Source organism: Notothenia rossii (assembly GCF_949606895.1).
Source record: "Notothenia rossii genome assembly, chromosome: 3".
Lineage (NCBI taxonomy): Eukaryota > Metazoa > Chordata > Actinopteri > Perciformes > Nototheniidae > Notothenia > Notothenia rossii.
Window position 1 is genome coordinate 24,368,403 of NC_136901.1, and position 13,034 is coordinate 24,381,436.

The 13,034-nt window shown below is 45.7% G+C and overlaps 1 protein-coding gene across 2 annotated transcripts; it reads right to left on the reverse strand.

Annotated features, from left to right (window-relative positions):
* Positions 1–1,299: 1,299 nt before the first annotated feature.
* Positions 1,300–7,669, reverse strand: LOC307034198 (uncharacterized protein). 2 transcript variants are annotated; one of them, XM_079672968.1, is made up of 12 exons: positions 7,627–7,669; positions 7,000–7,093; positions 6,407–6,521; positions 6,090–6,224; positions 5,808–5,894; positions 5,333–5,440; positions 4,930–4,993; positions 4,603–4,664; positions 4,056–4,258; positions 3,434–3,584; positions 2,546–2,652; positions 1,300–2,304 (listed from the first exon to the last, which is right to left on the reverse strand). In XM_079672968.1, the coding sequence occupies exons 2-12, from the start codon at positions 7,084–7,086 to the stop codon at positions 2,119–2,121; spliced, it is 1,305 nt and encodes a 434-aa protein (XP_079529094.1). In that variant the 5' UTR covers positions 7,087–7,093; positions 7,627–7,669; the 3' UTR covers positions 1,300–2,118. The 2 variants fall into 2 exon arrangements, with proteins under 2 accessions (XP_079529094.1, XP_079529095.1); XM_079672969.1 differs by lacking the exon at positions 7,627–7,669 and having other exon boundaries at positions 1,300–2,144; positions 2,192–2,304; positions 7,000–7,617.
* Between the last annotated feature and the right edge of the window lie 5,365 nt (positions 7,670–13,034).

Below are 13,034 nucleotides of genomic sequence, written 5' to 3' on the forward strand. Positions count from 1 at the left end.
AGGCGACACAGAGGTCCCCCAACCCCCCCCCCCCGTTGACAGTTCACGAGCGCGAGTGTCTCCCGTCCACCCACCACCCCGTCCACCCAGTAAAAAAAATCTCCACTACACCACTGCTTTTAGCGGTACTTTTATCGGTTCTTTTGGAGAAAAAAATAAGGTAAACTTACTGAACAAATTGTGAACAAAACTAACATTGCTTTTTATTTAAATTAAATACATAATATTTCACATCAAAAGAAACAACAATGTTTTAACAAATCGTATTAAATAATCTGGTGACAGAACTGTAAACAGAATAGCTGAAACTAACAAAATAAATAACTCAGTTACCTCTAATCATTAACCCATGTTTGTATAATGTAGTTAACTCCGTGTGTTGCTGCTAGCATACATAACACCTGACGTGGAAACGACTCGTGGATGGGGCTACACTATACCCATCCGGGTTCGACTGTCTTCTAGAAAGACAGTCGAACCCGGTGCATTCCTCCGTCTGAATGTGGTGCACTTTGGCAAGATGTTTTGACAAATTGCTTGTGTTACCGCCCTTACATGCTAAACTCTTATTGCACTTTTGGTAACGAGCATTGTCCACATCGACACGGCTATAGTTTAACCACACCTCGGAGCGCGTTCTCTCCGCCATCTCCTCCGTGTGTGTGTGTGTGTGTGTTCTCATTCGTAACACTCCGTTCGATGTCTCACTATGGGATGCGCCTCATCGCGGAGCAAACAGAAGCATCAATCTCATTACGCCAATCCTGATTGGCTGGTGATCTTGACATCAGCGTCAGGGAATCTACCCCCTATAAGTAGCTTGCGCTACGCCGCATGCATCATTCAAACACCTCTTCTCGCTTCAGAGCACATCTCTATTGGTAGCCGGGCTAGCTCACACAGTCCACAGACGGAACCAAGCTATCCAAGCTAACTTCGGTCGACGGGCGCTCGCCGGCTACTTTTATATGTACTTCTGCAAGAAGACTGTTAATACTAACACACCAGTTAGTGTTGCAATCTACCTCGCCGTTTATTTCTTCGGAATTAAAGGTAAGGTTTTGATTTTTCAAGCTGGTAAAACACCTGTTACTAGCTTGCCTTTCCTCACTACCGACACCAAGGTAGCGGGGACGGTTTTTTCTTTTTCTCTCTCACACCAGAGGAGGGGAAGATAAAAAGGGTATTAACACACAAGTTAATATTCTTTGAGATTAAAATTCTACACTGTCGATTTTTTCTCCGGATTAACGACAGGTGGGGAAGGATTTTTTCTCAGCAACGTACCTGTTACCCAGCTAACAATTGCACGTGGCTGCCACGTTACAGCCACGTGATGCTGTTGTTGTGACAACGTGGCAATTTACGTGGAGGCCACGTGATTTTGTATGGTTGAAATAACGTGGTCACCACATTGAAATGTAACGTTGAAATGTAACGTTCACACCACCTTTAGACCACTTTCTATTTGCAATTATATTTTCTTTCGATTAGCTTTAATTATGTCAAAGTAATCAACACAACTCAAATTTTAATAATACACTTCTTAGACAATTTTATTTGCATTTCAATGGTTCAAATGCATAATACATCATGACATGATTCAAATTGACAGATAGATATATATCAATAAGAAATTCCATAAACCCATAATTAATTTTATTACATGTAGACAGTAGAATGATATTTTTTATCATATTTCTACAATTATGGAAATTTAAATATTCTCTGCAAACTTAAGGTGTATAAGTAACCAGTTTAATTTGTATGTTCCTGAACAAAAGAACATAATGAAGCCATGGTCAAATGTAGTAACACAAAGAGGGATATAAATGATATCAATTGCAATCTCTTTATATGAAGGCATAACAGGTTTACCTAAACTACTTTCTAAGTACCTCAAGGACATAACCTAACAATAGATAAAACATTGTCCAAGGTAATACAATAATAGCTGGCCAGCTGAACATTTGTGGCTTTCGAACCGAGACCTTGTAGACTAAATGAACATTTACGTTGGTGGCGCTATATGTATTTATTCAGTTATTATATATATGAATGGCAGTAACATGTATCTACTACGTAGGTGAATTTAAATGAAATAAAATATTTATTTATTCAGTTATTATATTTTTTGTACAAGCTGGCCGAAACGTCCGCCCCGACAAATATACCTGGCCAAAACGTCCGTTGGCCGAAACGTCCGTGCACCAATGACCAGGCATAATATGTGAAATGTTCATCTGAATCTGTATCTGTATCGACTGCAGATGCGACGCTCTTCCTTCTCTTTGCAGCAGGTTCCTAAAAAGCAAGAACGCACATTAGGGAATACATGGTATATTAGAAAATAAAATCCTTAATTGTTCCTAATTGATGAGTAGTGATAATGATAACTAACTTTGTGAGAATGAAAAGATTTAAGTACTGATGACACATACTATATGTCAAAGTGGTAAATTTATGTGATATGTAAATGCTTTATTGACAGACATTTGGAGAGATGGACCAAATATTTAAGTAAGTCACTAGAATCCACTATCACCTTGTATTTTGGCCCTCCTTTTTTCTTCGGTGCATATTTGAGATTTTCGGACAGTTGCTCCTCCACCTCGGAAGCCTTGGCTTTAGGATGGTTTTTCAAGCATGCTCCTGTAGGAAAAGTAGCACCAAACTGCTAACCCCAAGCAATGCACGGAAGAAAGGAAGAGTAACAAGTATATGTACAGGTGAAAGAATTAACACTAAAACAACTATTCCTCACAAATCTAAACTAAATAATCCTAAAGCAGTTTTATATTTTAATATTTGTAATTAGAATGGTATTCACAGACGAACACAGGATACATCCCCCAAATCTTTACTGGCACCAAATATTCAAGATGGCCAGACAAATGGGTTTCTTGCTGAACCATTTTCCTCATTATCATGATCACCCACTGGGGACCAGTATCTCACCCTTGGGACCAATATCCCCATTAGCGCCGATGTAGGATCAATATCCCCCATTATCACCCACCTGGGACCATTATCGCTAACCGAGATGATTACCCCCCATGAACAGCTGAAAAATGTACGCGGTAGTATGGCCAAACCCCGGAGAAAATTAAGAAAATCCAAGATGGCCACAACAATAAAGATATAAAAATAGAATCAGCACCAAAATCATTAGGGTTCTTGGCCCATGGATGACCAATGCTCATACAAATAAGTAAATTAGAATGTCACATAGTTTTGAAAGATCCACTAACGAAGATGCAGACCCAGACACGTACCCACTCATGCACATGAAACATAACATCCCCAAAATGGTCGTTTCGGTTATAATAAATGATAATCAACATGTTATATTGAGTATCTCTGGAGTGCATCAGGCGAGCTTCATAAAATACTGAAGAAGCAATTGCATGCCATTTATGACTTAAACACTTACTGATGAGGACCTTGGTGACCGACAGGTCAATCAACGCGTTCTTTCCCTTGAGGCTATACGTTGACCATAAGGCATTGGTTCCCAACTTGGAGAGCATCCTCCGGTTGGTGTCTCCGATGTTGTGGCCACCCAAGGAAGTCATATAGCATGTCTGCAATGTAGATAATTAGTTTTCTTAGTAAAAAACCCTTGAGTACATCCAAGTGAAAATGCTAAATTGTCAGATATATATAACAAAGGCAGCATTGAATATAACTACTACAGTTTTGAAATAATTCAGTGGTCCCAATTATGTCTATCTATCTATCTATCTATCTATCTATCTATCTATCTATCTATCTATCTATCTATCTATCTATCTATCTATGCCTGCCTGCCTGCCTGCTGCCTGCTTAGGTGCCTGTCTGCCTGACTGTCCGTCTGCCTGCCTGTTTAGCTGTCTGTGTGCCTGCCTGTCTGTCTGCCTATCTGTCTGTATACCTGTCTGTATGTGTGCCTGCCTGCCTGCCTGCCTGTCTGTCTTGGTGTCTGCCTATCTGTCTCTTTGGAAGATGGAGTTACTTCTTCATAAAATGTAAGCGATTCTTAACAAAATAAGTTTTTCTTTCACAATGGAACATACCAATTGTCTCTTGAAGGCCTTATCTGTAAGCCTCTCACAAAGCCTATCCAGCTCCTCAGTACTGCTGACAGGGTCTGGTAGTACATCGTCCAACTCCTCTCCTGCTGCTCTGCTGGCACTTGTCAAGAAGCGCAGCATTCTAAGGATTTCCCCCTGTGACTCTTCAAGGTTTTGCATACGCATCAGCATCCTGCTCTGGAATCCTGTAGCAAGATAACACAATTCCACATTTTTAACTACTATGCTTAGAATTTGCATCTATTCACCCACATACATGTATAATGCATTAAGGCAATTGCGACAAATGATTCATTACATTTCATGTTGCGTTGAAGTTAAACACATATTTCAAGCAACGGCAAGTGCTAGATCCCAAGCTAAACGTAAATGGAATGAGAAAAAAATGCGAAAAGGATGCCATAATCATCAATCAATTTGTCTCAAAAGAACACAATGTTTAGAATGAAGAAATCAAAATTGAATATTTTCTGGATCACAATTTTGAAAAATATTCTTGAAGTAAAACTGTTACATTAGGCTTTGTTACCTGTTGGCTCACTTTCAGGATTTATTGCAGCAGATGTAGAAGCTCTGGGTGTTGTGGGGGTGCTGAAAACATAACATGAAATTATTACTTCACTGCAGTACATGCCAACAGTAAGCCATAGTTACATGGCATGAGTAGTAACAGAGATTCGCTACAGCTTAATATCAGATTGGTCTAATGTACTACATGTACTAGTCTAAATGCTTTAGCACAGGGTGACTGTACCAATGAATGGCCTAGAACAATCATGGTGAGCAATGAGATATACATGTACGTACTACTCTCAGTAAATACTTGGGTAAAACTACAAAGCCTCAGATTCCTTACCTGGTATGGAAGGGTTGCTTTCCTCCACGATGATCCTCAGACAGTCGTGCACTTGAAGTCATCACTGTATACAGAGATAGTAATGTCATTAATTTATAAATGTCTGTATCAGAATATTTAAATTAATATAAAGTGAAAGGCTAAATGGAGCAAAGTGAAAACAGTGGTGCCCCTTTTGAGTGACCTCATTTTAAGATCACCTCTCTTGGGAGACCACTACAGCATGCACCAATGGCTACACATCCCATGCTATTGAACCTCTTATGAGAGACCACCCTTTATGACAGATCGGTTTGGCTTGGCAGATGGGGTGGTCTCTCAAGAGGACCAATGTATATCATTACTCGAAACAGTTTTTTTTAAAATATGAAGACAAATGCACAATGTCAATAGTCCTAAATACCTGATCTTGTGTCACTGTTAGGACACACAGGAGACTGGATTCTATGCCCAGAAATAGACCTGGAAGGGGTACTGGTACTTGGTGATATCGCTCTCGGTGCAGAACAGCCTTAAACAGAATTTAATGAGTGCGGTTATCGATAAAACATTATTAATGCATTTTTCATTAGGACATGAAAGCAATACTTTATTTTCACTGCAAGAAGATACTCCCAAAATATCAATTTACCGGTACTGATCTACCTGGTACTGCATAAATGTCTGTACCAAAAAGTAATCATATGTCAAAATAGCCCATAGTTAGCCAGTTAGATACTGTGTTTAAGAAAAGGTTGGACCTCCTGGGAATAAAATTAGCATACAAGCAAATGCTGTTTTTTTCCTTTTGTGACTCAAGCTTCATGTTGAAACTAAAATAATTGAAATTAACAGTTGAGGATATAGCTCTACTTGATCCTTGTGCCAACCTCATTTACCATTTGTCCGTTGAGGAGGTGTTGGTAGCTCGGCCAGAACTAGAGCAGGGACACTGTCACTTGCCTCCAGTATCTCCCCTTCTTCGTCTGTATTAACATTATTTAATAAAGATTAACAGGTGAAGTGAAGCACCACATTAAATGACATTTAATAAAGAAAACTGAAAGGGTTAATATTTCTTATTCCGTTGAACTGTTTTTCTATTAATTTTTGGCAATTATGAAGCCATCTATGTCGTCACATATTTAAATATACTCTTATGCCCAATTCTCTGTATTTACCATCAGCATCTTCAGTTTCTGAAACCTGAAACTTTGCAGGCTTCTTAGTTTTCCGTCGACATTCTTCTGTGTCAGTCTCTACATTGGAGGTATCCTCAGCCTTTCTCGCCCTTTCTTGAGCCTTCTCATAGGTGTCTGAAGTTGGAAACAATATGTTATATTAAGAGACCTGATATACTGACAAGGTAATAAAATTAACGTCATTCTGTTTCCTTTTTTCACTTCAATTTATTACAGTTCCCGCTTAGTACACAAAACTAGCATGAATTATGTACTTAATCTAACGTTTCAAACTGTAAATATTAAATGCTTCCTACCTCCAAATGAAAATATCCTAACTTCATAAAGCTTCCATTTCTCTTTGTCAGGCAGCTCCCCTCTCCTGGCTTTTGAAGAGGCTCCACCCCTTGCTGGCCAATAGCAACACAGACGCTGAAATATAACAGCAGCGACTGAATGTAGTTAAAATGTTTTAATGAATTGCGTAGTGATATACAGTGGTCCTGTATTGAGATCAAGGGCTATACATCCCATGTTATTGAAACTCTTATGAGAAGTGACCTCTCTTAAGAGACCACTTTTTTGTCCCAAGGGGTGGTCTCACGAGGCCTGTAGATAGTAAAGATGATAAAAGCTTAAGGCGCAGTCACCGAAATGTCACTAACCCCCCCCCCCCCCCCCCCCCTTGACTCCTGACTAGTACACCTCCACTGAGTGTGGAGGGAGTGGAAAAGTGCGTCCACCAGTGGGAAAAAGGGCCAAAATTCCTCTAAAGGGGGAAGAAAAGCCCCCTAGACACCACCGCCCCAACCAACCACATATGTGAAACGCTTTAAGTTCCATTTTTTATCAAACGGCTGCAAACCCATATATTTGACAATGTTCCAAGTACATGCATGTATTTACTTACATCTCTTGTTGACTGTATCCATGACTTGTGGACGACTTCAACAGCCATCTCGTCCACAAACTCTACTACAACAAATTCGCCCGACATCTTTTACCTGAAGACCAAGACACAAAAGCTGTTTATCACTAAGCTTACTATCATATATTTAATTGCTACATCATCTGTGGTATACTTTGGATAAACTATAACCCATGCAGAACAACTAAATACTACTAAACTACTATAATCTGATAATGGCGGTTACGAGGGCTGGGCGCAGCGTGGGCGCGCGTGGCTAGCTCTATTAGGCTTGCACCTGGTCAGCCTGTCGTAAATTCCTTTACATTCCCATAGAGTACGTTCGTCTATTAACTGGGTAGTCGCTATCTATTGAAAAGTCGGGACATATCTCAACCAGATATAGATCTCCCACGGATTTAATGTAAGCTTTGTTCACACAGCCCAGCGGCCCTGCTGAAAAAAACAACATGGAGGCCGAGTCCGAGATTAGGCCACACATGAGGCCACAAGGCACCTGCTTAATTTCGGCAGAAAAAGTGTAAAATATGCTGAGAGCTGTGCATAGAACACTCCCCCATATGTTCATGACCCGAATTACAAAACTTTAAAAAAGGATGGCTTCCTTACCTGCAAGTATATATTGAAAGTTCTTGACTTGAATAAAAAAAACGCGGTTTAGGCCTAACGTTCCGGAGATTGACAGCGTGTTCTCGTTTTCGCAGATCCGTTTAACCGTTTGTAGGTCGCTGAACGGCATTAATTTTAACCAGCGCTAGTGGGGGCATCGAGGGACAGGAAAGGGTGTCGAACTGGGAAAAACGATCGAATAACTGTCTGTTTTGCAAAATACATCCCATCTTCTGGGAGAATAGATGGATATTTGAGGGACTATATAATTTGTATGCGTATGGATCGACCAGGATGTGAAGTGTTAAATCCAGAACACTGAGAAAGGGCGCGAACGAAATTTGCCGTGATTGGTTGAATTCTTAGGCTGGTGAGAGCATATACAGTTATAAACATCAACAGCAACAAATGGACGAACAATATTCAACTACATAATAGAGTAGACTCCATCTATTTGCATACAAATCATATGTATGTGCACCCACTTGCATGGAAAGGAAAACATTATATTTCAACGTGGCCACAACGTGGTATTTATACGTTATATTTCAACGTGGCCACAACGTGGTATTTTCTTTGTAAAACCACCCAAGTAATATTTTTTGCACAAATTACTATCCTTCAAACTCATATTCTGACAAAAAGGAAATAAATAAATAAATCTATAACATTAAACAAATCAGTATTTTTAGACGGGTGCTTGTGGTGAACCACAACGTTGGGGCCACGTGGCTACCACGTTGTGCACAGTGCCACCAAACTACCACTTTTAGGCCACGTGGTGGCAACGTGGCGTGTTAGCTGGGTACAAGCGGGTCCTCTCCACGCCTTCACCACGGCGAACGAGATGGACGCTTCTCTCCCTCACACCAGAGGAGTCAGGGACTCGGAGGCTCGGCTCTGCGGCTGCGGGTTGAAGATATCAGGCACAGACTCACACCAGGTCTGCTCGTCCTGCCTCGGGCTGGAACACGCCCAGGAGGCTATCGACAACCCCGGCTCGTGCGGGCATTGTGCCCGCTTCACCATCAAGAGCCTCCGCCGACGGCTAGCACGCCAAGCTAGCTTGTCGGGACAGGACCCCCTCATGTCCGCTGTTTCGCCGGCCGGCAATCAAGACATGGGGGCGTCCGCCGCGGTGATTGAGCCCCGCGCTGTGTCAGACTGGGGCTCAATAACAGCGGCAGCTGCTGAACCGGAGCCCCGCGCCGTGTCAGGCTGGGACCCGGTGGCGGCAACAGCCGCGAGAGCGGAGCCCCGCGCTGTGTCAAGCTGGGGCTCCCAACTGGACCTCACCATGGTCTCGCCTGCGGATGATGTCCTGGAGTTGGACTACATGGAGGACGAAGAGGATACCTCTGAGTTCCTCCTGTCCGACTCGGATGAGCAAGACGATGATGTCTTCGTGTTATCAGCTCAGGCTGCAAAGCCGGAAGCGATGGCTGCTCTCCCGGGCGATAGCGCACCAGCTTCGCCCTGTCTGAGCATGGACCTGCAGGCCGTGTGTCAATGTGCCGCGTCCAGACTGGACATCCCATGGCCTGAAATGGCCAAGGAGACCTCCAGGTCTCGCTACGAGGGGAAGACTTTGCCCCACGCAGCGAGGACAAAGAGGCAGCTCCTTCCATTCTTCCTGGAGATGCTGGATGAGGTGTCGGTCTCGCGGAGAGACCGCCCCTTCAGTAATAAGGCCCCAATCCAGGGTGCCTCCTCCCTGGACTGTGACGGTATGGAGAGGCTCGGCCTGCTCCGCATGCCGCCCATGGAACCGCTGGTGGCAGCCCACCTCCAACCGAGGCTGGCTCTGACACCAAGCAGGAACCGCACGCTACCGGTGAAGGCAGACCGGTTCCAGTCAGCGATGACGGAACGGGCCTATAAAGCCGCAGCGTTGTCCGCCAGGGCACTCAATGTCTCCTCACTGCTGACCGCCTACCAGGCGGAGCTCTGCGAGGATCTATCGAGCAAACCTGGGCCGGCCGTATGGGACGAGATCGCAGCGATCACGGACATTTGCCTCCGTGTGCAGCGCTGTGCAGTCCAGCCCACGGGCAAAGTCATGGGCATAATGGTGGTACAGGAGAGAGCCAGGTGGCTCAACCTGACCAACCTCCCAGACCGGGAAAAGGAGGATGTTCTTGACATGCCTATCGTTCCCGAGGGTATTTTCGGCTCCGCTTTAGTCTCGATGCAGCGGAGATTTGAGTCGAAAAAAGAAGGAAGACGAGGCCCTGCACCTCTGTCTCCCCCGAAGGGTCCAGCCGCTACCTGCGACGGTCTCGCAGCAGTCCTTCGCCCAAGTTGCCTCACGTTCTGCCCAGTTCAAGGTACCGAGGCAGCAGAGGCCACAGCCCGCCCTGAGTCCCCAGTCCAGGCAGGAGACGAGCACGAGCTGGCCGAGGAAATCTCCGGTTTCGGCAGCTGCTGTTCAGGCACAGCCGACTCAGATTTTCGGTCACCAGTCGAGGAAAAAGAAGCGGGCGGCCTGACAGCCTCCTCTCCTCTCCTCGGTGACAGAGCTGGAAGTTCCCTGTTCCCCAGCTCCAGATGTGTTTTCGGGGTGCCACCAGGCCTCCATCTTCTCGCCGCCTCGAGTGATGCCGCAACGCCATCCTCAAGTTCGCGCCAGAAGGGAAACAGACTTAATACCAGAGACAGCGAGTTTCTGCTATCTGCCTAAGTCACAAAAACACATGTCACAATTGTTGTTGTTTTCAAATAAACCATTTTTCACTGTCGCATCCAGGCTTCAAGCCGAGGGCGCAGTCCAAAAAAATGAAAAGAAAGACAATAAAAACAATAAACAGTCTGTCGCCTGTCCCTCTTTTGAGAGCAGCTACGGCCTCTCTCAAAAGGCGGATAATAGACGGGTCTGTGAAGGCACCACCGCCATGCGCATGCGCAGTGACGACTGGGGTTATAGAGCCGCTACCGTCACGCGCATGCGCAGTGCCGGCTGGGGTTGTGAAGGCACCACCGTCACGCGCATGCGCAGTCTCGGTGGGGATTGTCGAAATGGGGTACCATCGTGTTCAGACACTAGAGGGCCCCATAACACAACAAATAGAGACTCAGAGGGTAAGAGACGTGACATCTCCGCTGGCTCTAAGGAGCAAACAGTGGGAGATGCTCACAGCGTCTGCTTGGTTTTCAAGACGGTAACACGGGGGCTACAGACTCCAATTCGCTGTCACCCCCCCTCGCTTCTCGGGCGTTCTGTATTCACAAGCCCGAGGAGAGTCAGCCCATATTCTGGAGAGAGAGATTCTCTCACTTCTAGAAAAGAAGGCTATATCTATAATACCCGCCGAGCAGAGTCAGAGCGGCTTTTATTCCAAGTATTTCCTCGTTCCCAAACGGGGAGGGAACGGAATTCGGCCAATACTAGATTTGAGGGCTCTGAACAAATATCTAAAAAGATACAAATTCAGAATGCTCACTCACACATCTCTGCTGCGTCTCGTGCGACAAAACGACTGGTTTACATCCGTCGACCTGAAAGATGCGTATTTCCACATCCCAGTATATTACCCACACAGGAAATATCTGAGGTTTGCATTTCAGGGGATCTGTTACGAATACAGAGTACTTCCCTTCGGTCTGTCTCTCAGTCCAAGAGTGTTTGTACGATGTACGGAAGCCGCGATAGCCCCGTTAAGACAACAGGGTATTCACCTGGCAACCTACCTAGACGACTGGCTGCTTCTTGCACAGTCGGAACAGGAGGCTATTACGCAGACAAATGTCCTCGTAAAGCACCTGCTCAACCTGGGTTTCATAATAAACACAGAAAAGAGCATGTTGTGCCCGGCACAGACTGTACTCTTCCTGGGTTTACACCTGAACTCGGTGCCTTTTACAGCCCGCCTGTCAGCGGAAAGAGTGAAAGCTTTCAGAGCTTGCCTCGCTCATTTCCAACTGCGCAAACATGTTCTTTTCAGATCATGCCTGGGGCTCATGGCGTCAGCCATCCTGGTCGTACGACTGGGACGGTTACACATGAGGTAGTTTCAGCGCTGGGTAGCCGCTGGGTAAAACTAAACCCCGCGCGTCATGTAGCGCGGAGAGTGATGGTTACTGTGAAATGCGTAATGGCACTGCGCCACTGGCTGCACCCGACTTTTCTGGTACAGGGCGTGCCTATGGGTGCTGTCCTTTCACGGAAGGTGGTCACCACAGACGCATGTCTGACAGGCTGGGGAGGTATTTACGAAGGCCGTCCGGTGAGGGGTCTCTGGAGCAGAGACCTCCAGCGGTCGCACATAAATTACCTGGAGCTTTTAGCGGTGTTCCTCACCCTAAAACGCTTTCTGCCTTTTCTCAGAGGACACCATGTCCTCGTGAGGATGGACAATACGACCACAATATCGTATATAAACCGACAAGGGGGTTTGCGCTCTCTCCAGTTACACATGCTGGCACGCAAACTGGTCTTGTGGAGCTGCGGCCGTCTCCTCTCTCTGAGAGCGACGCACGTACCGGGTGTGATGAACCTTGGGGCAGACCTGCTGTTCAGAGGTGTACCACTGTATGCAGACTGGACTCTACATCCAATGGTTGTGAGCCAGCTGTGGGTGCGTTACGGTCGAGCCGCGGTAGATCTGTTCGCATCAAAAGAAAATGCTCACTGTCAGCTTTTCTTTTCAATGCACGATCAAAACGCACCATTAGGCGTGGACGCGCTCGCGCACATTTGGCCTCCGGTCCTCCTGTACGCGTTTCCACCCCTGGCGCTGATACCCCCAACTCTGGCCAGAGTGAGGGAACGGCGACACACAATGATCCTGATAGCTCCGCACTGGCCTGCAATGTACTGGCTGGCGGAGATATATCAGCTGTTGTGCGGTCAGCCGTGGCAGCTCCCCCTACGCAGAGACATACTGTCTCAGGCGGGGGGGACGATCTTTCACCCACACCCGGAGCGCATGGCCCTATGGGCCTGGCCCGTGAGTGGTATAATCTGAATGCAGTGGGTCTCCCGCAGAAGGTGATAAAAACTATTCAGAGTGCGAGAGCTTCCTCCACTAGGTGTCTTTATGACTGTAAGTGGAGGGTGTTTGAGGACTGGTGCCTTCAAAAAGGGCACACCTCTTTTCAATGCCCTGTGGGAGTGATTTTATCCTTTCTACAGGACCTAATTGATAAACACAGAGCTTTCTCCACGATCAAAGTCTACCTGGCTGCTATTGCTGCATGCCATGTGGGTTTTGAGGGTAAGACGGCCGGCCAACATCCTCTGGTCTGCCGTTTTATGAAGGGAGCTCGCAGGCTCCTTCCTGTTTCCAGGTCACTGGTGCCCTTATGGGACTTGACAGTGGTTTTAGATGGGCTCACTCGAGCCCCATTTGAACCCCTGGAACAAGCTGACATGAAGCACCTGTCACTCAAGACAGTGCTGTTACTGACCC